This window comes from Pholcus phalangioides, unplaced genomic scaffold (genome assembly GCF_987345545.1).
Source record: "Pholcus phalangioides strain wild (caught in Gottingen) unplaced genomic scaffold, Ppha-v1.0 ptg000016l_1, whole genome shotgun sequence".
NCBI classification, from domain to species: Eukaryota; Metazoa; Arthropoda; class Arachnida; order Araneae; family Pholcidae; genus Pholcus; species Pholcus phalangioides.
Window position 1 is genome coordinate 2,835,352 of NW_028301609.1, and position 27,998 is coordinate 2,863,349.

Here is a 27,998-nt window from a genome sequence, read left to right on the forward strand (position 1 = left end):
TTTTTCGACAATGATTGTCTTTTAGTTGTCCATCCGCAAATTTGAGAATTTTATTAATGGATCAAAAACAAATAGAACTCGTGCTGCTGTCTATTATTAGGAAGCAAATAGAAAACTGTCTACTAGTACTATTTCCAAACCATAGATGGCAATAAATTCATATTTTTTTTAGTGCTCGTCAAAGCTGTCCAAATTTTCACATGTCAACAAACACGGCGGACCATTTGTTGGATGCTTTTCAGTCAGGCACTGATGAAATGTTCCTGACGCCGATTGCTCATACAGGATACCATCGATGCTACTACATCGATGGGTTGTCCAAATACCCAAAAAGTACAAAATAATCATTTTATATACGTTACTTGTGTAAATATGGTCGGTTTTGACCAAAGCTGCATTTGACCAAACTACGACGCTATTTAAATGTGGCTTGCTAACCGCACTGAGCTATAAGTAAACTTACTCTACTTATAGCTCAGTGGCCAACCGTCGCTTCTCGTTCGTGTTTTTTTTTAAAGCCGGGTTTTCCTAGGAGCAGGTTTCCTGTGACGCGCGCGTCACAGGAACGTGATTCGCCAGCGCGATACGCCGACCACTCACCAGTAAGAAAAGCAGCATGACTGTTTTCCTACAGAGCGCAATACGCCTGACGACAGCGCTTTACGTCAGTTGTGATTGGCCGACTGCTTCTGGAGGAGTCAAATGCGTCGTGCGCCGCGGTTTTGCCGATATTCTCTTCACTCTTGCGTGTTTTCTTTTCCTTCCGTTCAAACCGGAGCATGCAGACGACATAGTAGCTGATGCCAAAGCCATATATACTTTATATAACCGCCCTGATGCGTCTCGCTAGGAAAACACCCCTGAGCTATAAGTAAAGTTTACTCATGGCTCAGTGGAAAACACAAACGCGTAGCGTGATTATGTAACACGTTTCTGTCGGCGCGAAATAGTCTAATTCGGTTCACACAGAGCAACAAATTTATTCCTAGGAAAACCCGGCATAAGGGTCAGACGTCTAATTGAACAAACAAAAACTGAATCTGTTGCCCGAAGGTGGAGGACGACAAGTCCGCCTTTCTCTTAAGGCGTCTGATGCTCACTAATGGAATCGTATCTTCATTCCATTTGGTACCTTATCATAAAATAGCTGGTGACTATGTTGTGAAGCGGGAAAAATTCTGGCCCTTTCAGTGTAAGCAGAAAAGTGCGAATTATCCGCGAGTTTTTTACAGAAAAGAAATTATTTGATTCAGAATAGTTTGTGTCCGCTAATCACGAAATGGGAATTACGGGACTTGCCAAGCTGATCGCTAATCACGCACCTTCCGCTATCAAAGAGAACGAAATAAAGAATTATTTTGGTAAGTTTGACATATTTGTTGTGTTTACTGCGAAATATTCCTTTGGGAATCATTTCGTTCACTTACTAGACTATGCCCCCCTGCGGAAGGAAAGGGCTGACAAAGTTTCCAGCGTAGGGGGCTTTGGCATAGGCGAAGACTTGAAAGTCGGGGGGGGGGCACGATGATGTCAATTCATATTTACTTACATACATCAGTCAACTCCACCTGTGACGCTGGGGGGGGGGGGACAATACCCTCCTGTATCTCCACCCATAGGAAGAATTCTTTTCGTTCTGTTTTTTCATACCAGTGGTTCCGAACCTTTCATGCTTCAAGTACCCCAGGGCCTGTATCTCGTGAGTTCGAGCAGTGGGCAAATATGAGTTTTCAGGTCTTCTCTATATATGTAAGTGTTCTTTGAGGTAGAGGTGTGGGCTTGTGCCTATAAAACAGCAACCAATTTGTGAGGTATGGGCACGTGTCCTATTTACCCATGTGGAAAATAGGCTGTGCAAGTAGTTCGAAAACTTAAGGCCCATTTGCACAGGTTTAGTGATCAAGTAAACTAAATTTTAAGTCAAGTACTTTTAGAATGTATTGCCAACGTTAAGGACTGTTTACACATGTTTAGTGAAGTGATTTAGTGTTAACTAGAGATGTAAAATTCTCGAGAATAATCTTTAGGAGAATATTCTCTGGAAGAGGACTACTATTGTAAATAACTTGATAATATTCTCCTGTTGTTTATATAATATATATATATAATACCCTTGAAAATATTCTCTGGAAGGAGTACTTTTACAAATTGCTGGGAATATTCTTATCAAAAATAATAATTATTCTCAAGTTATTAATAATAGTCCTTCCAGAGATTATTCTCAAGAGTATTTGTAATAACATGGATTATATAATAAATAATCTCTACAAATAACTTGAGAATAATTCTTATTATTTTACGATAAGAATATTCTCTGAAAATTTATAATAGTCCTTCGAGAGTATTCTTAAGAATATTCTGTCCCCCATCTCTCTTCCTGTCAAGAAGATGGATATATTGAAGTTTGTAGACCCCAATATTCAAGTTTGAAAGCAAGAAAATGAAACCAACAGGACTGAATTGCGCAACTTTTAAAGAAATGTGAGTGATACAGAATTTAAGTGTATGTGCATTGAAGAAAACAACAGTTCTGTATCTTAGAATGAAAGTGATTATATAAGAATAGCTTCCTTTATCAATCAACTTTGGTTCAATTTCTTTTGTTTTGAACTTATTACTGAAAGTTTATATAATTTTAAATAATTTTTAAGGTTTTAATCTAAAGGTTTCTAAAATCTTCATAACCAAACTTTTAAAACCTCTCATCATGACCGAGAGAATATTCTATTTAAACATAATTTTAGAATATTCTGAGAATATTCTCAAACTAAAAGTTGTCATTGGTGGTGAATATGCCAAAAATTGCTGTGCTGTAAATGTTTCAGGCAATGAAAATCAATTTATATTTGATAATATAAACAATTAATAAAAAAATATAAATTATTTAAAAGGAAAATGGATATTCTCGATTATTCTCCAATTTTTACATCCAGGAGAATATTCTCACCTCGCATCTCTAATGCTAACGTAAAATAGAGTATCTTGAGCCAATTCTCGAAAAATTCAATTACTCATTTTTCTGAGGCCCCACTTCTCTTAGGATCCCTGCATATCTTTCTTGGACATCTTTCTTTAAGACAGCACTTATATAGAAAATGTGGGGTGTACTGACGTTTCACATTTTAAACAAAAGCGTTAAGAGAGAATTTTGGGCCAATAGTTCAGTTCAGTTATTTTTGAAACACACTGTAGTGCAGTCGAATCCCGTTATTACTAAAAAATATTAAAACGGGAAAATATTAAAACAGGATTTTAAAAAATAAAGCAAGAAAATGATTATTTTTAATTAACAAAATTTAAATTCAAAAGTTGTCACAACAAATGTGCTAAATGTCATCATGTGGTTGTCTCGCATTTCTATCAAGGAAATATGGTTAGCTTACTAATGAACTGTTTGGCAGCATATGTCTAATGACTGCGATTTGCTACAATTGGCGATAAAAGGGGGATCGGACACTGCATTTGGCAATGGAAGGGGGACCGGTCTCTGTATTTCTATGTGAGAAAAATGTCCCAAAGCGCTTGAGTTGGACATCTTTCTTGTCAAAGAAAAATATCACCGATTAGGGATAATACCATGGCTGTTAAAAGAAAAAAAAATAATGATAAAAACAAGCAACAATGACAAACAAAACATTCTTGGAGTCCCCAAAGCAGAATATTTTGCATTGTTCTGCGACCAGCCCTCAACTGACTGGAAATGTTCTGTAGTAAAAGTTCCTTTAATAGTGTTTTCTACATGAGTATTTTCTTAACACTTAAACAACCGCTCATGAGATTTCTTGTGTTTCAGTGTTGAGGCGCGAAAGACCGGCAACGATATTTCTTGATTTTTAATTTCCTATATGTATTTGTTTTTCATTTCCAAACGAGAAAATCACGGTCTTAGAGTAAGCTTACAAGAAATAAATATTCTGTCATTTAAGTGTTAAAATTCTTCCAGATTATCCTGTAGTAGCACTAAATGTTCTGGGACGTATGTCGCAGATTTTGGTATATTCTGCTGTGGGATACAATGGTCAGGGCAAAACAAAGCTCACTGGGTTTGGTAAAAAAATCTCTGAGTTCAATAAGAACAAGACTGAGGAATTAAAATTATAATGTATGTAAATTAGAAGTATGTAAAAAATCAGTGCAAATGTAAATATGAAATGCACAACCTGAAAAATCCAAATGGTGCCTAAAAGTTTCATTACAGTACGTCTTCTAAGTGAGGAATAAATTATAACAAATTATCTAGTCCCAGGGAAGTCTAAAAGTGTTATTTAAGACTACTTTTTGTGAACCAAAAACACATTCTTGGCTTTTATGAAATTCAGCTGTCAACTAAATATTTTTTCCAATTTGTCAATCCCTGTTTAACACTATAAATTTGCGAAAAATCCTCAGCTGAGCTGTGGGATGTCAAGGCCGTATTGATAGATGTGGAATGAAATACTGTCAGACCTTGGTGTAACTTGTTATTATGTCACAAGGGTAATTTTCATTATGAAATTAATGATTATCATTTATCACGCAGGTCGAAAAATTGCAGTGGATGCTTCAATGAGTATTTATCAGTTTCTTATCGCTGTGAGACAAGAGGCGAACAACTTGACTAATGCAGAAGGAGAAACCACAAGGTAATACATCCGTATACCATTATCATAGACAATGTTTCAACTAAGAAAATCTGAAACTTTGAATTATATTATTCTAGATACAGGAAGAATTTTGAACATCACTGATTTTGACTGAAACGAAATTGCTAACTCTTGCCAAACAATGTGTTTCTCGTCAACAAAATTATCAGTTAGTGTTGAAGCTGCTCAAAAATTGACAATGGGTAAGAAAGAAAGAACTAATGCAAATCTTCAATACGTTAAATATATATTTCACGGAATAAATGGACGTGACAAATACAGGGATCCCACTCGTCTTACTTTTCTTACTTTCAGTAAAATGTCTTATTTTCTCAGTTTTGTTTTACTTTTTCTACTAATCCCTATCAACAAAATTAATGTAATTGATTTTAATTGAGCATTGAATCATCAATATATTGCCAAATATTACAAATGTTGTAAATTTCAATTAATGATTCTGCCAAAGCATAAATTGTATCATTTCTTAGGTTATTTGGGAAGAGGGAATGTATGTGGACCATTTGGTTTATTACTTTCTCATTTGCTTAGTTCGAGGGTTCAACAAATAAAGTAATCATTAAAAACTTCTGTCTGGATGAAAAAAATAATTTTGTATTTACTACTTCATTGTCTTGTACAGTAACTAACTTTCACCATTCAAAATTATGGTACACATTTTGTGTATAGGTGAAACAACTATTTACATAACAAAGCAGTTGGACACATAGGCCTATTCTAGGTTTGGTGATTCCGATGCTACCCAATAGCATTCAGTTGTCTTCTGTATTTTTAAGGCATGAAGAGGCATAAACAATATTTACAATGTGCACCAAAGAGCTAGAAATGAAAGTGCCTCATTTGTCGAAAACGATTACAGTGGTATTGAACAGTAAAATATAAACAAATCCCTTTAAAAAAAGAATGGACAATGCAGTAAAACCATCCAGTTCACCTTTACTTATTTACATCAGATCTTGTAATTCATAAATTTTTCTCTGTGCTTTTAAAAGTGGTTTTGAAAGAACATCATTCTTAAAAAAACTTATATGGCTTCATAATTTGCTGTGCATTGTCAACGGCAGTTGGCAGACTCTGCACTTTAGAAGACTCCAAAAAAAAAAAGAATGTAATATACAAGGTGAGCGAAAAATTCTTAGAAACTGGAAAAATAACCGAAATAAAAACAATTTGCAGGGTTAGAATCACTAGGTTACTGGAATTTTTTTAAGATGGGAAAAACCTCACTAAGCAGCTGATAGGTGGCGCTGAGATACTCAAGTCAAAGAAAAGATACGCAAATAATGAACAGAATGCCTCAGAATCGTTTATTACAGCAGTATGTGTTCCACATGACCACCACCACAGGGGGAGAACACATTGCAGGCGAGTCACAAATCCAGCAACGGCAGAGTGCAGCAAGTCTGGATGTATGCATGACACCTCTCAACGGATTGCATCTTTCAGTTCCGACAGATTGGATGGACCGGATCGATACACCCAGGATTTCAAATATCCCCTTAACCAGAAGTCTGCCGATGTCAAATTTTGAGACTGAGGAGGCCATGGCAACCCTCAACGCCTGCTTATAATTTTGTCTTCCTTGAACGTCTGTATCAGGAATGCCTTAATCAGAGTAGCAGTGTGACTAGTTGCTCCATCTTGCATAAACGTGACTGTAGAAAGTGCATCTCTTTCACGCAAACATGACACAACGTTCTTGCTCAGAAGCATTAAATAACACTGTGCATTCACCATAGCTGTTTTCCACCCATTTAATGTTCACTCCGTTTCAAAGAAGGGTCCTACGATGAACGAACCTGTGAACCCACACCACACTGTCACTTTTGGGGGAATGCTATGGTTTCTGCGTGTGCTCACATAGATTAGACGTTGCCCAGATGTGACAGTTATGGGTATTAATGTCACAGTGAAGCTAAAAATGAGCATCTGTCCACAAGATGTTAAAGACCCAGGTGGGATTATGTTCGATTTTAGAGAAAACCCACTTCGCAAATGCTTCCCTCTATACGGTATCCACTTATGCATGGCACAACTGCAATCTGCATGAGTACAGATCAAGGATTCCGTGAAGAATATTGCTTACCGAGGATGGTGCTAAGCCCAGCATCTTGCAGCTTCACAAGCACTGCTGGTCCCTGCAGCTTATTCGGACGCTAACACTTCCATTTCGGCTGCAACACACACTAACGTGCCTTCCTTAAACATGGTCATCCGGCTCTTACACGATCCTCCAGCGTTCCAGTTTCCTCAAACCACTAAACAAGCTTTATGAGCCCTGTCATTGTTAAAAAGTCCTTATATTTCCTTTTCCAGTTCTTATATTCTTCTGAACTCGGAATTTATGCAAGGCAGTGGGTCACTGATTCACTGTTCACGTAAAGCAACTTCACCAAGAAAGCTTTATCCTTCACACTCAGCATCCTTGTTCTATTACACTGTTTACAATGGTGAGCTGGTTGTGGATTAGGAGCACAAGTTCTTATAACTGTCTCATTTGCCTATTTCCACCAAAGTCACTCGTACCAGTGACCTAGTGATGCTAACCCTGCAAACCATTTTTAATTTTGGTTTTTATGAATTTTTAAAGTTTCTACTGACTTTTTGCCCACCCTGTATATTGTGAGGAGAGACAGAAAAGATTTATCTGGTTGCTAGTACTCTGTTTTGGCTAAAAATTGTTTTTGTAACCAAATCATTTCTGACATTTTGCTTTGGCGTGAGTTAAGTTTTATAGGATACTGCTACTGGAATTTTTTTTCAATTAGAAAAAAACAATTTTAGGGATTTTTTTATTATGCTATGATTATATTGTCTAGGGGGGTTACCTTCCCCGTCCTACTTTTCAGTCCTGTTTTTTCTTACTTTTTCTAATGCTTTGAGTGGGAGCTCTGCAAATATATGAGGTGAAAATATTTAGAGTCATAACGTTATCATCTTTAAAAATTATGTTCATCCACGATTTCAGTAAAGGTTACAAATTCAAAATGAGCTTCAATGAAAAAGATTTTCTCCAGTTAACATTACTTTGCATCAGGGAAGATATTAGACAAAACATGCTGGCACAAACAGAATTAAAACTATTATTTACTAGCCTTGACTGACTGAATCAGTTTTTTGTTTATTTTTTCCATTGGCTATTACAGTTACACGAAGAATGGAGTTTACAATGAGAATCTCGCTATTGCAAATGCTTTGCTGTGCACTGTCATTCACCCTAATGTTGAAGGTTGCATTGCTGTAGTATACGCAGCTAAAGTACTCATGAAAAGAAGTTTATTAGAATGGCAATCTTTTTGTTATTGTAAACTCTTGTTATATCACTTTTACCACATTTACTTTTTGTTGTAGGTCATTTTAGTCATAATTTTGTGTGGGTTTTCAAAGCATTTATTAATGCTGTTGTTTTTATGAATTTCTAGCCATCTGGTTGGGCTTTTCTACAGAACCATTCGTATGCTCGATAACGGAATAAAACCTGTGTATGTATTTGATGGTAAGCCTCCTCAACTAAAGTCTGCTGAAGTAAGTGCATTTCTAATAATATTCTTTCTACACTTTTCTACTCTTCAATATTTGAATATGTAAAATTGAAAATTACCTATTTTTCAGCTGAACTATTTGTGTTAAGAGCGTGCATTTCTCATGAGTCATTAATATATGGATTTTGCCATTTCTGAAGGGAGTAGAAGTATTAGGGACTAAGGAATGTTTTCATATTAAGCTTTTAGCCCTAACATAGGCTGAGATACTGGCTCATAGGAGATGATTTCCCACTCCCCGCAGCGTTAACTAACTGATGTAATATATTTGTGTACATGTAGTCTAACATTGATTTAACACCACCATTTATTTTGCATAATCCTGGCCCTATAATGAGTTTCACGTTATATCAAATCACAATTTTACATGTGTAAGGCCTGGAAATTGAAGATTTGTTCACTGAAAATTTCTGGTGCTAAGTGGGTTTGGTGCGCTAGAACAGGGTTTATCATCTTTCTCTTCTCCCTTAACCCTGAAGTCTATATCTGTTTGAGTTCCTGAACTCTATTTTCGTCATACTTCAATTGCACATTGCAATTTTTATCAATTAGTACGAAGGCATAAGCCTTAGGAAGGGGCACAAGAAATCTCTTGCAGAAAAATTGAGAGTTACCAACTTTTTTTTTCAACAAACAGCACAATGGACAAAACAGACAAAAAAAAATTATAAACAAGCACTTTTCGATCCAAAGGGATATAAATAACCTTCCATGAGTCGTACTAATGAATTACATAGAAAATTTCTTGGCAACATGCAAAGGTATATTCTACAATAGCTGTAGAGAGAGGCAAGTCATGCCAAATATATTGCTTTCAAATGTTATACTATAGTCTGATGTGTTACATTGCAGATATATTTTCCTACAACAAACATATATACAAATTTTACTCCTTAAAATTTACAAATTCATTAACCATCAAATGAAACAAATTGCTCAATATCACTTATTTCGAGTATGTGATTTTTTCTAGCCTTAAACATATAAAATGATTGCTGCTGTCTAATAATATCATAAAATACTTTACATATTCTTAGAGCAAGAAAATATATTGAATTTTTGAAAATTGTCTTTTTATAATGGTATTTGATAGAGATATTGTGATATCATAGTGCTTCTTTGTATATTCACTCTGGAGTACCAATCGGATTCTTATACGTGAATAGTAAAATTTTATACAAATAAAGTTGACGTATATTAAATTTAGAGTATAGAACTGTTGGTTTTTAGAATTTCACATCAAAAACAGTCATAAAGATTATTTATAGTATAGATTGAATTTTTATACTCCCCCCCCCCCCCCAAACTTGTAATCCATATAAAATATGTGGGAATACCCATGCAAAATCACTTTCAAAAAGCATTTGAATTAACTGAAATCTATTAAAACAGTGCATAGTTTTTATTATTATATTTAGAATTCAAATTTTTAATTGTCTTGCCCCCCCCCCCATATATTCTTCTGAATACATGTGTGCACGCTTATTTATAATGCTTTGTCACCTTGCTGAATTTGGCTAATGTTTAACAAAATGACAATGAAGTCATCCACAAATGCAAGGTATTTAATAATTAGATCCCTGAAGCTTCTTCACTAAAAATGGTCAAGCAAAAAGGCACTAAAATGCTTGAAATAGGCATTTATAATTAATGGAAGAAAGGGAAAACAATGGAAAGCCTATGTACTGAATATCTGAAAACTGGTTAAAAAATTTTTGCACTTACTCCGTCCACTGTTTCAATTATAGCTTATAATGACAGTATTATTTTCAAAATTAAGTTGCTTTCATGCCGAAAATAAAGTGTTTGTGGTCCTTCCGGATAAGGTTGATTCAAGGGCCAGCATTGCCAGACGTTAAGCCCGTAGATAGAGGAATTGGTTGTAGGGCTCCTTTGAGTTTCGAATGATTCTCATTTATTTGCTGCATTATTTGGAAAATTCATTATTATATTTGTATTGTTGAAACACAGCTACCTTGTGTTATTACTGTAGAAATTTTTTTTATCATTCATATTACCATATACAGACATATACTTCAAGGGCAGGGCCACGGTGTAGCAGCACCTATCAAACACTCCTGAGGGTATATCTGGTCAATTCTATCAAATACTAAATACCTAAAACTTCTTGATATGATTGATTGTATAAAACATTCCCCCAATACAATAATGGCCCTAGAGCCCTCTGAGCATGGTCTGGGTAAGCCAAGATGTCAACTGATGATCTATACATATACAATGCAGTCAAGTCTTTTGAAGTTCTCCATTCTCAAAATACCCAAGTTCTATGCAATATGCCCTCTAAAATTCACAAACAAATGTAAAACAATGTTAAAATATGCATTGGGGCAGGAATAATAAAAAAAAATGTGTTTTCGCAAAAAAAAAATTTGAACATATGCAAAAATAGATATTTATAGCATTTTGCCTGAACTTCCGGGCTCTATTAATAATTAATGCAATGAATTGTAAAGTCTTTTATAATATTAACTAAGATATTTGTAACAAGGTAGTTATAAGCTAAGTAAAGTAGTTATAAGCTAAGTAAAGTAGTTATAACCTATTTGTGGAATCATGTTTTTGCATACTAGAACCAGTGTTATGAACAACGGGAAATGCTATTGTCCACGCTTTTTTTTTTGGTGAATAAAAATATACTGAAAAAAAAATTACAAAATATAAAAAAGTTTCTGATTTCCCTTTTCAATGTTATATTGTTTCATATTTAGCTTGACAAAAGACAAGAGAGACGTGAGGAAGCTCAAAAGAATTTGGATAAAGCCGAAGAAGAAGGTAATCAAATTTGAAATGTTTCATATTGAGCATTACGATATTTTAAAGCTGTTTTCTACAGCTATCAGCAAGAACTCCCATCTATGATAGCCACTGACTGAATTAGAAAAACATTATTCTTTGATGACATAATTATGCCTTGTGTGATGAGTATCCTGAGGTTGAGTAGTGATATTGGAAGTGATAGCCAGTGGTCTGACTGCATTATATGTATGTTATTAGGATATTTCAAAAGTGCATTTGCATTTTGTGGTAATATCTTCAGGTATCGCAGAAGATGTCACGAAATTCAGTAGACGACTTGTGAAAGTGACCAAGCAACACAATGATGAATGCAAACAGTTGCTGAGGTTAATGGGAGTTCCATATGTAGAGGTAGTATTTTTAAGGTTTTTTATTCATATTCAGTGAGTTTGTGTGTCTTAACTTGGTTTGATTGTATATTCCTCTATTGGCTGATTTTGTGATTGAAAATTATATTTAAAAAAAGTTTTTACAACTTTTTTTTTTTTAGTTTTATTTTATATCATTGTGGAAACTGACACTAGGAAAGTCAGGTAAATAAAATGGTCAGGAAAAAATTTAAAATATCAGGCAAAAGTTGAGGAAATATTCACGCATTTGATAGTCTTTAGAAGGTGGTGAAGATTAGAATTTCTGTTTATGGGAGGATTTCTGTTATGGGAGGATTTCTGTTATGGGAATTTCTGTTTAGGTTATGAACGGCAGACTTCTGCCACTAGACTTATTCTAGATCTCTTTCAGCCCAGCTTTGGTGGGATAAAGTGTGTGCATCTCTAACAATATGAGTGTGTATCTAGTGTTGTCTGATTTTTCAGTGCTACTACCACTACTAACTGTACATGCATTTCATACATATCCCTCTGAGGAATTTCTAACGAATTTGGTGCATGTCAGAACATGTTGTGTGAGCGTGTATATGCATGGCCTGAGGTATTTATTTTGTTAGAGTTGTGTTTGTTTCGGGTTCTTGCTACTTGAAACAAGCATGACTCGAGCAAAATAAATATGTTAGGGCCATGCATATGCAGTGCTGCCATCTATATTTAAAATTTTTAATGAAGTCTAATGATTGAATATTTGTGGCATTGTAGGCCTGTTGCTCTCTGTAGGGAAATTTCAATGGGGAGTTCGGCTCTCATTCGTACTCAGAAGTTGGGAACCACAGAAAACCAACTTCAGAGGAGTCGGGGAAGCTCAATGAAATTTCCGAATTTTGGTCAGGTCCTCAAGCCTTACTCATACCTTCAATAAAAAAATAAGTAACTATACAATTACCGTATACTCTCGTGTTAAGTCGAGTTTTTTTGTTGAAAAATTTCCTTAATTTTGGGGGGGTTTCTTATGCATGTGTGGGACAGCAGTTCTTGTGGAGAAAATATCGACCCCCCCCCCCTCCTTACCCAAATCATATAGCTGCATGGCCTTCACATGTCTAGCTTAAATATCCTCGATGTCATTGGGCTACTTTGGATGATGTTATTTATCAGTAGAGTGATTTTTATAGCTATATTCAAACCGACGATATTAAATCAAAAGCAAAAAATCAAAAACGTTGTTGGCTTTGATACCTGGTGGATTTACATCGATTTTACAGCCTCTAGGTATGAGCACCAACAAGCATTTTAAAGACTTTTCAAGGAATTTATGGGCTGATTGGATGAGTTCTGAAGAAAGAACCAAAAAAAGCAGTGCCTTAATGAAACCTGACATTGGCAGAGTGGGTTCATGAGGCGTGGAATTTTGTTTCCAACGAAATCATTGTCGAATCCTTTAAAAAGTGTTGTATCAGTGTCACAATGGGCGGAACTGAGCACAGTTGAAGATGCCAGGATGTATTGGCTTTCAATATAGAACTCAGAGACTCAGAAGAAGAAATGTGCAGGGCTCGGCACGGGCCACTTTTTTCACTAAAAGTCACTTTTTTAGAAACTAGTCACTTTTGTTACGTATTTTCAGGCCCAAGTCACTTTTTCCACTTTTTTTAGCAAAAAAACCTTGGTCTCGCGCACTTTTCTGCTGTCAGCGTTTTTCTTTTCTTCAAGGAGGAACTTTACTGGTTCAAGGTCGCTAATTTTCTCCCTCCCTTCATTGAACTACGATCATTAGCTCCCTTCCCGAAGAACCCCTATATACAAGGAACCCCTATACATGAAGGCGTCTTATCTTCCCGGGTGCATACCGTGTGATGTCAGCATAACTTGATTTCAAGGCGCTTGGAAAGAAAGCAGCTTGGTTAAAGAGTCGTCATTTTATGGAAAAACCAGTCGAAAAAAATTGCATAAAAGGCGTACTTACAACAAAGAATTTTTTCCCCTCTTCTACTACCATTCTTTCTTATTTCCCCACGCGTGCTCACTCATTCTTTCATTTTTATCTTATTTTAAAATTGATCCTTTATTTTATTTGTTTTAAAAAGTTTTAGTCCTATGAGCCGAATTCCTTTCTTGGAGCATCGAGCAAGTTACATTTGTTGTTTGTTCTATCGTTACTTTTGTTAATTATTTTAAATATTTGAAATGACGATTTAAGAGAGCCCGTGCAGAAACGAACTTATTCACAGCAGGAGAATACCAAAGCACGTGTATTGAAGATGCGTACTATTAATTCATATTAAGCGTATTATATGATTAATGATTCAAACATTTTAATTTATTTGTTAAAATGTTTGAATCATTTTTCATTGTAACTTTTATTGCACGAACACATTTGATTTTTCCCTCCAAAATCCATTGATATTTAGAGGTTGGCTTATACATGGGTTTTAAATTTACTGCTGTTTTGGTGGTCTTGAAATGAGGGGGGGTCGGCTTATACACTAGTATATACGGTATATGAAATCAAATAACCTGCACTATATCTCTGAAAAAGAATCTTAACTGGCGTGAGGGAGACGTGGATTGAACCATTTGAGTTTCCATTTTTTTTTTGGGGGAGAGGAAGTTTGTGTTAATATACAAGTGTTATATGGATTACAGAACAAATTATGATCAAAAATCAAAGTTCTACTGTATATATGAAATTTCTTTGGAACTATTTTGCCATATCCAAAAGTCTAAACAACACTATGTTTTATTTGCAACTGTGTGCAATACTTTAGCGAATAATGCAGGGTGTTCTGTTAAAGGACTGACAATCTCAGAGGGTTGTTAGTAGATATCAAGAGGAACAAAAATTGCAATGGAAACATGGTGTCGCAAACCCCTTTGAGAGGGTGAAAATTGTGAAAAACGCATGCAGGTTTTGACGTCATGCTGGAACGACGAAAAGTACAATAATAACTGCAAAAAGATTTATTTGATTAATTATTATAAGAGTTGTTGGAAGTGGCAGCCACTGGCGTCATTGCACTGTCTACAATGACGTAAAAATGATTCCCAGATGGGTTTGAAGATACCAAGTATGCTTTTGATGTCTGCTGCAGTGACGACAATCCGCGCTATGAGATCCTCCAGTGTGCCTACAGGTGTTGTATAAATGATTGATTTAAAGCAGTGGTTCTCAACCTTTTTTGACGCGCGCCCTCTTTAGTAAAAACATTTTATGGCAGAGTCCTGTGAGAAATTTTTTTAATTACTGATCAAAGTTACTGATTTATTTTTACTATTTAAAAATATTTATAATCTATTAAAATATAAAAATAATTTTTTTTAAATTTTACTGTTTTTTTTTTATATTATTATTTTCCTCGAGTGGTCGCAGAGCCCCTGGGGAGGCACAAGGAGTCCCGTGGGCTCCGCGGAGCACCGGTTGAGAACCGCTGATTTAAGGTGACCCCATAGAATATGGTGAGACGTCAGATTTGGTGAGCGAGCCCATGAATGCATTTAGCGGTCAACTGACATCCCCCTTTCGTCTCCTCTGGACTCAGAGCCTGCATGCATTTTTTGCGATTTTCACTCTCTCAATGGGGTTTGCGACACCATGTTCCATTGCAATTTTTGTTCCTCTTGATGCTTACTAACAACCCTCTTAGTTTGTCAGTCCATTAACAGAACACCCTGTATTTAATGACGGAACAAACATATTTATGTTAATTTTTGATTATTTTTCAAAGGCCCCATGTGAGGCAGAAGCCCAATGTGCAGAACTCGTAAAATCAGGAAAAGTGTATGCCACTGCTACTGAAGATATGGATGGTTTGACATTTGGAACTAACATTCTTTTACGCCACATGACTTTCAGTGAAGCAAGGTATTATAGTGTATTATGCAAGCAAGCAAATATCCCTCATTATAATAGAAAACATGCATATGTTTTCTATAATAATGAGGATGATTGTGATGATGCAGCTATCTTCATAAAATGTGGTGTTTGATCATTTTTTGTCTGTATAAAAAAATAACATTTAAAAAGTGTAAATGATGTAACGTATATGGTTTTTTGTGTTCGTTAAAGGAAAATGCCGATAAAAGAATTCCATTTAAATCGAGTTTTGACTGAGATGGAAATGGAACAGGATGAAGTAAGTTTTTCCCCTCAAATTCTTTATGTTTGAGTTGGTATTCAGTCTAATTTGATTGCGATGCGAATTATTATTTTTTTGCATTGCAAAAGTTTTCATTCATGCAAAGTGAAGCGAAGTGGTATAGTAGGGGTGGGAATTCTGCACCAATTGCGTCGCACTGCGCCAAAATTAACATCTTGCACCTGCAACGTCCCTTGTGGGAGTTGCTTGCCCAGTTTGAAATATCCAGTAATTTGTAACCAATTTTTGCATGAAAATGTTATTTATTAAGTTCGGACTAACATTACACAAATCAAAATTCTAGATGTTTCAACACATAAAACCCTCAATTCAATATTGACAAAATGGTATAATCTCATCGGTTTGTGGTCAGTCCATAATCAGTCAATTTATACGTGCATTATCTGCCTGTCAGACACTCGACGTCGGTAGTTTCTTCAGTGTAGCCTGGCTGGGTCAGCACCAGGGGGGCCTCTTGGTTGTGAGCTGGATCAGCGCCAGGAGGCCTCTCGGTTGAAGGCCAGATCGGTTCCGGGGGAGGGTAACCTCGGTTGAGAGCTGGATCAGCAAGATTTATTGCACATATCCTTGATGAGGCCAGCTCCTTTGTTATTTTTCATCCGACGTCCTTAGTGATGGTTTTTCAACTATTAAAATAAAACAACTTTCGATTCTGGACCTGCTGGGAAACATTTAGACAATCGAAAGGTAATTTCAAAAGATTTAGACAATTGAGCTATTACATAATGAACGAACTATTGGATCATTTTCCCAGCCTAAGGCCAAATGAAGTGGTTGTAAGATGGACAACCGTCCAACTACAGGGTTTTAGTTGAATGGGTATATGACAACAGAAGAGAGAGAGTGACAACTTACAGCCAGTATTTAAAGGGAAAACTCCCAGCCGCACGTGTCTAAACAAACCAATCGGCTTTAAGGTCATTTCATTTGCATATGAACGCAGGCCGGCAACATCATGATCGGCCTTGGTCGTCACCATACAACCACCGTTGCCGATGAATAACATCAAAAAGTAAACATTCATGTATTTTATGCAATGACGATTTCGGACTTTTACACTGGGGGCCCATGGATACGTTACACGCCATCCTTCTCCAATAGTGTGTTTTCAAATTTTTCTGCTCCAGATGGCCAAAGTAGCTAATTAAAATAACCTCAGTGTTCCTGGAATTTCAGAAAGTATGCAAAAAAAAATTTTGTTCCTGCTTGTTGCAAAACAATTCTTTCGGAGAAGAGCGTGTTTTATTCCTTATGTAATTTTCAGCACCACCTCTTTCAATCTTCTGTAGCCATGCTATCTCGTGACCTTGAAAAAATACTGCTTTCTGTTGGAAAGTTTGACTGCACTGTAAAGGTGCAGTGTTGGGAAAAAAAACTTGTTAACCATGTGTGCTTTTCACACTTTGTAAGCACTACAGAGATATTTTTTACATTTGATCGAAAATTTTCAATCAAAAAATATTTAATATTTGTCTACCCTTCGCAGCTTTGCCCCTAAGACAGTTTTTTAAAGTGCTACAAGAAGCATGTGGAACCGATAATCCATCTGGTCTCTCGTTGAAAGAGTTGCCGGAAGTCCAGAAAAGTTTGCAAAATTGGAGAGAAAGTAGCAGATTTAAAAAAAAAAAAATAAATTTCAAAATTTTCCTGGCAAGTTCCCGTACTCGACTTTAACCCTGAAAATTGGATTGGGATAACTGCGGCGGCCCCCTATTTAAACTATCGGCTCCTTCATCTGGCTTTCCGTCGCGAAATCCCGATAATAACCATGATCATGCAGCTGAAGATAGTTTGTAATAGTCTTTCAGCTTCAAACCGCAAATGTGAATCCGTTTCCGTTTGCAAAAGAAAAAACGTCACCACTGCAAGCAGCAGAAATTATTATAGTTGATTGTCATTACATCAAATCAAGATGTTTCATGAAAAAATAGTCATTCCGTGAGTGAAAGAGGAAGTTCGCCAAATTACAAATGCTAATTTAGCAACTTCGCCAAATAAGGAGTGTTAAATCGCCAATGTTGCCAAATAACGAGTGTTAAATCGCCAATGTTGCCAAATAAGGAGTGTTAAATTGCCAATGTTGCCAAATAAGGAGTGTTAAATCACCAATGTTGTCAAATAACAAGTGTTAAATCGCCAATGTTGTCAAAATACGAGTGTTAAATTACTGATATAGTCAAATAATGAGTGTCAAATTGCCAAACATCATGGTGAATCTTCCGAAATTCTCTCCCATTTTGCAACAATTTTCTTTCTGAGTATAACAAAATTGAAAATTTTTAGTTTATTTAAACTGCTGCTGTTCCAGACATCAAATAGTGCCCTCAGTAAGCAAAAAGTGTGTCTTCTTAAATAGATTGGTGCGAAAAAATGTATGACAGCCGCTCTTTCAAACAAGGTGTCAAAAGCCTGAAACACCAAAAACAAAACCAGCTGATGAAAAGATGTTTGATAACAAAAGACAGTGCAGTTGTTTTATTTTGAAAAGGAGTGGGGGGGGGGGGTAACAAAAATATTCTTGTAAGTTCATTTTGCTGCTCCATTTTATAAATATCTGCTCCAAAAAAAATACTCCAAATCCTATATTTTTCTGCTCTAAAACTGCTCAGAAACGAACTTCGTCACTTCCCATCCCTGGGTGTAGTCTTCCAAGCACAAGATGAGACTTGGCAACATCAAGTCAGACTATGCTGTTTTTTCAGCTTTCAAACATGAAAGCCTAATCGCTGACAAGCAATTCTCAATGCTCAACTGGTTTATTTAAAAAACAAAATGTTGTCTAACATGAGGTGACATGACAAAGCTGTCTCATCTCATGGTTGGAGAGCTATCGAGCTGTTTGTATGAGAAAGAGGTAGAAAAAACAACAAAAACAAATGACTAGAAACATTTTGAAAATCTTTACTTAAGAATTAGAGCATTTTTCTTAGTAGTTTTGTAATTAATTTGCAAGTAGTTTTGTAATAACATTCTTTTCGCATAGATTATTTATTATTATACTTATATACCATTAGTTGCCTAATAATAAAAAAATGCCTTTTCACATAGACTTAATTTTTTTAATGAATCATATTTAGACTATATGCTGTGCAGAGGGACTTCCTATTTCAACTGTTAAAGTGGGTATCATAATGCAGTAAAGTGTATGATAGAATTTCAGTTTTTCTTTCTATGGCAATGAGAAGTTTTGTTTTGTACAATTTATGTAATGTTTTTCAGTTCATTGATCTGTGTATCCTTTTGGGATGTGATTATTGTGACAGTATAAAAGGTATTGGTCCCAAAAGAGCATTTGATCTTGTTAAAACACACAAGTCCATAGAAAAGATTGCAGAAAGTCTTGACAAAAATGTAAGTATGCACCCTCAAAAACCAGTTTAAACTATTAAAAACTTTAGATTCATGTCAAATAATTTGTTTTTGCCACAATAGGCATAATAAATAACTAGAAACTTGCTTTGATACAGATTACAGTGTTTTATATTTTAAATTTTTTTGTTATTTGTATAACAAACATCAATGTTATTGTATTGTTGAATTGTTTATTGATGATTTGAGTCTGAATGCATTTGAATTGATAAAATGCAAATTAATGCATAACTCAGCAACTTCAACAGCATTTGAGATTTTATGTTGGTGCTTATATATTACTTGCTTCAGTAATTTTCAAAACCCCCATGTAGCTGAAACCATGGACACAGCTGCCCTGCTGTAATTATTTATGATAACAAAATATTTTCATGTTTTCATCAAAAATTTGCAGTTTTTGTTCAATTTGAAATATACTGATATCATATTAATTCACACTTCATTAAGTTTTCAATAAAAACATCCAAAATAAAAGTTTTGTATTGTGTCTAAAAATTTGTTATATCATCCTAGAAATATCCTTTGCCAGAAGGATGGATGTACAAAGAAGCAAGGAAGCTGTTCAAAGCCCCTGATGTTGCAGATTCCTCAAATATAGAAGTAATTCATTACTGTAAACCTGTCAAAGATATAAAAAAACTAAATCTATTTGCAGGGTTGTTTGGTTTAAACCACGTTGGTTTAAACCTTGGTTTTAACCAAGTGGTTTTTTTAAAAAAACCAGTTTGGTTTTTTTCAAAAAATCAAATAAAAGTTGCCTAAATATAATTTTTTTCCTTGAAAAATATCATATTGGCTCATTATTAGCCAAAATGTTTCATTTTTACCACATTTTATATCCTTGGGGTACATTCTGATGGTATATCTTTAAATGACATAAGATTTTATAAGCGGTCTTTTTCAAAATGTCTCATAAAAGTGGCCAGAATATACACTGCTGGCCACCCAAATGGCAACACCAAGAAAGACAAGAGATATCGCAACAATATTTATTTTGTAGATAACATGTTGACCAAGCATCAAATGATTAAATTTATAGACTTCTGTGAAGTGTGGTTCCTGCCAAAATCAGTAGCCAGAGTAGCCGCCATTTTTGGAGATCACCGCTGCCACACGCCTCGGCATTGATTCAAAGAGACTTTGGATGTGTTCTTGGGGTACAGCAGACCAAGCAGCTTCCACGCGTTGCCAAAGTTGATCTGGTGTGGCAGCTGGGGATGTAATCTGGGTCAATCGTTGAGCAACCATGGGCCACATGTTTTCTATCGGCGAAAGATCCGGAGAGCGAGCTAACCAGGGAAGCAATTCAATCTGGCAATTGACGAAGAACCTTTGGACAATGCGTGCCACGTGTGGTCGCGCATTATCCTGTTGAAATATGGCTGTGGGCAAGCCCTGAAGGTAAGGAAGGACAACTGGCTCCAACACCTCGGAGATGTAGCGCTGGCTTTTTAAAGTACCGGCAATGCGTACTAGAGGAGTGCGAGAGTGATATCCAATACCCACCCATACCATAATACCCGGTGCAGGACCAGTGTGGCGGTGCATAACGCAGCTGTTCAGCATCCTCTCTCCACGGTGTCTCCAGACTCGAATCCGACCATCGTGGTGTTGCAGACAGAAGCGTGACTCGTCAGTAAAGACAATTTCATTCCATTGTGCCGTCCACATCCTTCTTTCATCGCACCATTGGCGGCGGAGACGTCTGTGGTTCTGCGTCAAGGGTAGACGAAGCAATGGGCGTCTTGCGGACAGACCACTCTGCTGTAAACGGCGTCGAATGGTATGCGCAGACACTGGATGATGTGGTACAGACTGAATGTGCTGTGCTATGGTTCGTGATGTGGCTGAGCAATCCGTCACTGCCATACGCACAATACGCCTGTCATCACGTGAAGTGGTGCACTGAGGTGGATGCGATCGAACACGTCGGTCCGTCGTACCCTCCTGCATCCAACGATCACATATCCGCATTACAGTTGTTTGGTTTCGTCCAACACGATTATCGATTTCCCTGAAAGATAATCCACAATCTCGGTAGGCCACTATCCTTCCTCTGTCGAACTCTGATACTTGATCAAAAGATGATCGCTGTTTTCTACGAGGCATAATTGATCGTTTTTTTGAAAAAACCACAAGAAAAACACAATTGCCGTACTTCAAATCGTCGAAATCTCCAAGCCTTAAATAGCGCTTTGAAGTGGCGCCACAGGCGCGCGTGATGTGCGTCTGCGCTGAAATTCTAATCATTTGCATATCTCACCTCCGCTAATGCATGTTGTAAATTTCATATTATTTGCATGCTTCCTTCAGGGTGTTGCATTTACGGTGGCCAGCAGTGTATATATATTTTTCATATGAAGTATCTTAGTTATTTAAAGTTATATACAAAATCCAAAATTTCTCATTCTTACAACATTTTCTACCCTTTGGCTACATTCTGATGCTCTATCTTTAGCAAATTCATGAATAAGGATTGCATCAGACATCTAAATGTAGTGGTGTATTACATATCTCACAGGGTTTCTTTTTCCTTTCACAAAGAAGCAGCAACAGTAGTGACACCATCATGCTAGGGGCAGGTGGTCCTATAATCCAATAAAGACATCAGCTGTCCTTAAAGGACAAAGACCAGTGTACTAGTAGTTACATTACCTCACATACATTTTCATTTTCTTTCCCATAAGAAGTAGCACGTCTCCTACTGTATATCTCCCAGTCTTAATATTCAATAGTAGTTTTTTTTATACTTTCACACTGTTAAGTCCAGTTAATCAGGGTTCTACTGAATAATAATAACAGATTTATGAAAAATAATCAGCTATATACAGGGAGATTATAATTTGAATTTTGATTCTCCAAAACTATACAATAAGTACTGATCAGAATGACTTGAAAATTTGCAGGGATACTCCTGAAGCAATGGAAGTTTCTTTCGCAAAAGAAAAAAGTGCAAAATGTGCAAGTAGATGATGCTGTACTTGGCCAGCAGTATAATCTATTTTGTGCAACCACATCATTTCAGCACTTCCACAGCATCAGTGTGTGGATAGAACTTCTATCAAGATGCACATTGCAATACCAGCAAAGCAGCTGCTGAAAACCCATTTTGACAGGATGCACCTTAACCCTTTTAACTTCTGGCTGTGGGGGGTACCTCAAAATGTCATAAACAGTGGTCAGATTGCAAAATTTGGTGAATTGCAATCTCCAGCACATCCCCTATATGTTAGAAGTTCCTCAGGAATATTAACGGGGGGGGGGGCATTTGGTTTAATAAAGCTGAATTGCAAGCACATCTACAAAATGACCATGGCATACTCCGATTCTGTTGTTGAACAACAATTTTTGTGCTTTCAACCTCAGGTTGGACAACATATTTAACATTTCTTAAGTAAGTTGTAGTTATTTGTTCAATTACTTTGTTTTTTGTGATGTTTCCATGAATTATGAAATCATGCAATGCTATAATTAAGGTATCATTTTGCCATGACTGGCTATCGTTTCCATTCTGCGAGCAAATTTCCCACATGTTGGATGATGTCATTAATTTTACATTTTTAAGTATTTTTTCCCCTTTACCAAATAAAATTGCATTTTTTCAGGAATATTCATGTCAATTTTCAAGTCATTTTGACAAATGGCTCTTCTACAGTGTTATAAATCAAAATTTTAGTTATAATCATCCTGTATATCGTAAGTCATTGCTAATTAATCTGCATTATTTATGCTTCATTAAATACATTGTATTCACTTAATTTTTATTACTTTTTTCAAAATAGCTTCCTAATTAAGCATACTGAAAGTAACTGGAGAAAAACCTTTATATACTATATGATTAATAATAACATTGAAAGAATTTTCAAACACACAGTAATCCATTGAGTTGAGAAAAAAATAATTAAATTGCAAAAGTTGGTTTTTGTTAAAATGTAAGAAATATTTATTGATTAATTAGTATGGTAATAGTGTTAATTACATTAATAACCATTTCATTTTAGTTAATTATTAGAAGTGTGAATGATTTTTCAGAAATTTCATTGTTTTTAATGTTAATACTATTTAAAACAAAAAAAACTGGTTTAAACCAAAAAAACCTGGTTTAAACCAGGTTTTTTTACCAACCCTGTCTATTTGTATTGTGTGCTTAGAAAGCTTGATTTATTTGGAGATAGGAATTAGCAAATTTATAATTTTTTAATGTTTCAAAACCAAATATTGAATTAACTGAACAAAAAAAAGCAAAAAAAATTTAGAAAAAGATAAATCACTGAAACAATAAAAAAATACCATTAAATTACATCACCTGTTTAAAACATTTTAATTTATTTTTCAGATTAAATGGACCAATCCTGATGAAGAAGGACTTGTGAAGTTCTTATGTGAGGAGAAAGGATTCAGGTCAGTTTCATATTTTCCATGTATTGTCATTTAGCGAACAATAATGTTTGAAGATCTTTCAAATCTCATTAGGTTATGTGATGTCTGCAAGTATTTTTTGTAAAATTTACTCTCACATGTAACATGCACTGTTTGAGGCATACTTTGATGTTTATATGAAGAGTTTAATGATTTAGAAAAATAATTTATTGTCAAAATTGTATATTTATTGTAAAAATAATTTATTGAATTAAACCAATTTAGAAAATTGTACTTATTATTACTTTTGTATTTATCAGACAAGTGTTCATTAAGAACACTTGTCTGATACTTGGTCATAAAAAGCTGTAATTTTGTTGTACCCATTAAAAACAAAAACCCTTTTCCAAGCTATGGTACCTCGGCTAATAAAGATAATTTTTTCTAAAATCATACACTCGTTAGAAAATCACATTACAGACTTGAGAATGCATACAACTCACTCTCCTTGAGTACGCACATCGACTGGCGACAAAAATTAGGTGGTTGGGAACATATACTGTTGTTGAGTTACACTCACATTCGGCGAGATATTGTAATTGAAACATTTGGCCAAATGAAAGTATATGTTACATTTTTGCAAAATTGTTTTTTTTTTATTGAATAATTGTCCATATAGCTTTTGTTACACGTTCTTGAAGTAAGTTTCTGCAGAAACCAACAGATGTAGTTGCTGTGTATGTTTACACAGCTGCAATCCATGCAAAAAAGGTATTTCTTTAATTCAGCTATGACTTTTATTGTGTCTTTTCTAAAGTTTATGAAAACGACATAGACCATTGTTTGGCCAAACGCTTCAATTCAGCAGTTTCTTTCAGCTGACCCACATTCACAGTTCTTCAGTCTGAAGATTTTCCACAAAGAATCTATAGAACGTACCATTACATTACGAAAAAACAGTGCACATTAGGAAGTTTTATTGTTCCAACTTCTCACAGTTTCTGAATGGAAAAAAATTTATTTCAGCTCGCTCGAGCACGGCAGGGGATGGGGGATCCTGTTTTAAAATTTAAACCAATTGAAAAAAAAATTATACATACAGATGGAGAATATAAATTCCCAGAATGTCCAGACTGTTCAGTTTGATGTTGACTGTCTTACTAAGTGTGCTTTGAAAACATTCAAGTCTTGGCTAATTTTTTAGATGCATTTTTTTATTTTCTTAATCTTTCATTTTACAGGAAATGGTTCAAAAGCTTTCTGAAAGAGATATAGAGGTATATGTGGAAAAATTAATTTGAGGTGGATATAAATTAATCAGGGTCGGGTGACTAATTCTGATTATGTTTTGTACAAAAATTCAGCTCCCAACATAGCTTTGTTGTGTTAGTGTGTGCATTGATGTCACTTGAAACATTTGTTAGCCAAGGTGTCGCTGTGAATACTCATCCCAGGTTATACTTAAAAAATCTGATCACCCTTGTTTGAATTTTCATTCCCGCAAATAATATGAAGTAATTGGAATTTTTTGCCTGGTACTGACACATTAAAGAAGACCCAATGATAAAGACAAATAGTGAAGAAAAAAATAAGAATTCTTGTGTATTTGTCAAACTGGGGCTGTTTTCTATATATACCATGACAGACCTGCCAACTATCCCGATTTAGGCGGGAGACTTCGGATTTTTCATCCTTCTTCTCGCTCTCCGGATTTGTTAAAATTTCTCCAGATTTTGGTAGAAAATGAGATTTTACGCAAGCTTTCACGTTGTCGTGGCGTCAATGATTACCGTCGTCGTTAGGGAAAACACCCGTAGACGACAGCCGTAGTCATTTCCATCGAGCAGTTGTAAAAAAGTCTCTATAACCGCATTTAAGCAACTGGAAAGACGCGATTTCGTTTTCGTAGCCTTTATCGGCAATCATTTATCAGGGGCATGACCTTGGTTGCCGAAATTCCTGTATACCCGTTATTGTATTCCATTAACAGCCGTGCGGTAAACACGTTTTTTCGTCCGCAGCTTTGTAATTTGAATTTTTTTTAATCGTTTCTTCCGATTAAACATCTTCGGAAAGAAAATATAAAACTTTAAGCTATATACAGCTAAATATAAAGCTTTTAAAAATTCATATACCCAAGATTATCAATCACTGATAGCATCCACAAAAGGAAACACTTATACTTTATGAACATTACGTAGATGTGATTTCTCTATTCTGCATGGTAAGACTGACATGCAATTAAATTCTTCTCAGGGGCAATGCAGAACCTGCCTTGGGGGGGGGGGGAAGAATGTAACTTTTTCTTAATTTATTAATAAAAAAAAAAATTGAAATTTTTTTTAGGAACTTTTTTTTTGATCGAGTCTATGAATGTCAGGGGGGGGGCTTACCCCCCCTCAGGAGAATTTCTGGATTTCAAAAGTTGGCACGTCTGCATGCAACCATTATCATTTCAATTGCTTAACAAATCTTAACTCTTAATCTCTCTGTAAAAACAACAATGTCTGTAAGTGTCTAATGCTATTGTTAGACTGAAACAGAGTGCTTGCTCATAAATTTGAAGCATCATCCTGATTGGCTGCTTTGATATTGGGGTATTTGATAGAACTGTTTGAATTTTTTTACAAAATTACCTCTCGAAACTAACTAAGCCATGGAACTTCGTGATCTGTTGTGTTGATTTGTTATCGTTGACTTGTATATTCTATAAATCCATATACTTAAGCCTTATACAGAAATCTAAGATAGCGAGGGACTTGGTGCAAAACTTCATAAAAATTTGAATTTATGGTTCTCTTGCCAGCAGTGTAAAGATATGATAACCTACAAAATATGATTAAAATTGTGTTTAAGGGTTTTCTTTTATATTTTTGGTGGCTCCACAGCACATTAGAGTATAGTTATTTATTTGTTTTTAATTGCTTTTTTTTTCTTTGTGTTTGCAGTGAAGACAGAGTAAGGAATGGTGTGAAAAAGCTGATGAAAAGTAGGCAAAGTAGCACACAAGGCAGATTGGACACTTTTTTCAAGGCTGTGCCAAGTACTAATCCAGCAAAGAAAATGAAGGTATATGTATTTTTTTTAAAATTAATTTTGCTTTAGTTCAAAAATAACATTCTTTTCTTAATTTTTTTGAATGCTTAGTCATTATTAGAGCTCGGATTATATGCTAACGTATATGTACATTTTGGCCTTTTTCAGAATAAGTGCATGTTTTTGAAGTTTTACGAAAAGTCAATCACATTTTTACAATTTTTCAAATGAATATTTCTCAATATGAGTGCATAAATTCAGATTTTTTTCCCGCACGTGAACAATGATCGATAGTGAAATGTTTGCATCCTGTCTACATCAAGGCTAGACAAATAAAAAAAATTTTGACACCAGCCAAATTTCTTAAAAGTCAAGTAGTATGGGTTTCCCGCAGAAAACAGTCCTAAATAAGGGGTTTGCTTTTACTTTTCTGACTTTCTGGCCCCTTTCCATGTTGGAAGACACATAATTGTGAAATCAAAAACTTTTGTGTCATACTTATACTTTAGTTTAGCAATTTAACTCATTCAAAATTTTAGGTGCCAATATATAATCTTGGTGATGTCGTGCCTTGGATTTGTCCAGCCCTGATCTACATAAAAGATAAGCAACATTTAGGGAGAGGCAAATTTAGTTTGTAGTCTTTGCTGATAACCGTAACTCAAGCTGGCAGCCTATAGATGTCGGGTTTAAAATTATCTTATTTCATCCTTGTTAGAAAGCGCTGCAATTAAAATTTTTGACAGGTCTTTTTTTTAGTTAATGCAAGACAAACTAATTACTGTCTGCATTTAAATGAATTTTAGCCCTAGCATAGACATATTATAATTATGAGGTTAAACTGTTTATGTAATCATGGAAGTTCTGTATTTTAAATTTTGTTTTGATGAATGTGGTTAGCATAAATATGGCCAACTCACACAACTCTCAGCAATTTTTCACTGAAATGGACTTAAGCTAAAGCCTAAATACTTTATTTGCTTGCCACGTGTTTTATTTGTTTTGTCAAATGTTAAATCTCAGGTGAAAAATTTATCACTTTTTAACAATATTCTTATAAAGCCCACTATTCACAAGCCAGTTTTTACTGTATTTTTGTTTTGTAAGTGATGTGAACATACTTCAGAGTATTTTTTCCCTTATTTGTGGGCAGCTACTGGTATATTCATTTGAAATTCTAGAATATAAAACATGTAACTTATTTGCATGAGAATTGCTTTAGTAAATGAATATGCACTAAGAAATAAAAAAATATGCATTTAAAAAACATTTTTTCTTTTTTTTTTACACTTTTTCTCTGTTACCAATTTTTGAAATGGAATTTTTGACTTTTTTTGGTGATTTTTTTTTAATTCGTATTTTTAGAGCATATTTTGCCACGTTTTTAGTGCTTATAATCCGGGCTCTAGTCATTATATTCTGTTGGAAATTTAAGAATTTCCTACATTTTGTTTGCAGACGGAAGAAAAGAAAAATGAAAAGAAAAAGACCCCGGCTAAAGGGAAATTCAAGAAAGGCAAATAGGATTTTTCCTTCAAATTTTCTTCTGTTCCATCAGTTTTATTGTTTAAGTTTTAAACCTTGAAGAAAAAAAAAAGTTTTCCATGAATTTTTTTTAACTGTGAAAAAATTACGGTTGAAACAAGCTGCTCATTTGATCTGTTGTATGTGATATAATCATATTAAAAAAAATTTAAAATAATGTGATACAAGTTTCATTATATTGTTGAACTTTTTTATTTTTCGAAA

At 35.2% G+C, this 27,998-nt stretch overlaps 1 protein-coding gene across 1 annotated transcript; it reads left to right on the forward strand.

The window, feature by feature from the left end:
• Positions 1 to 769: 769 nt before the first annotated feature.
• On the forward strand, positions 770 to 27,951 carry Fen1 (Flap structure-specific endonuclease 1). The gene is made up of 12 exons (XM_089245828.1): positions 770 to 1,361; positions 4,520 to 4,622; positions 8,063 to 8,165; positions 10,912 to 10,975; positions 11,241 to 11,350; positions 15,054 to 15,190; positions 15,395 to 15,461; positions 18,705 to 18,836; positions 19,368 to 19,454; positions 23,191 to 23,255; positions 26,162 to 26,282; positions 27,708 to 27,951. The coding sequence occupies exons 1-12, from the start codon at positions 1,280 to 1,282 to the stop codon at positions 27,771 to 27,773; spliced, it is 1,137 nt and encodes a 378-aa protein (XP_089101954.1). The 5' UTR covers positions 770 to 1,279; the 3' UTR covers positions 27,774 to 27,951.
• Positions 27,952 to 27,998: the final 47 nt, after the last annotated feature.

Bases quoted from the DNA above. Each gene is read 5' to 3' on its own strand.
- Fen1 (XM_089245828.1), top strand. From the start codon at position 1,280: ATGGGAATTACGGGACTTGCCAAGCTGATCGCTAATCACGCACCTTCC. The intron at 4,623-8,062 runs GTAATACATCCG...ATGAATTTCTAG, and splicing joins GCAGAAGGAGAAACCACAAG to CCATCTGGTTGGGCTTTTCT. The intron at 15,191-15,394 runs GTATTATAGTGT...TGTTCGTTAAAG, and splicing joins ATGACTTTCAGTGAAGCAAG to GAAAATGCCGATAAAAGAAT.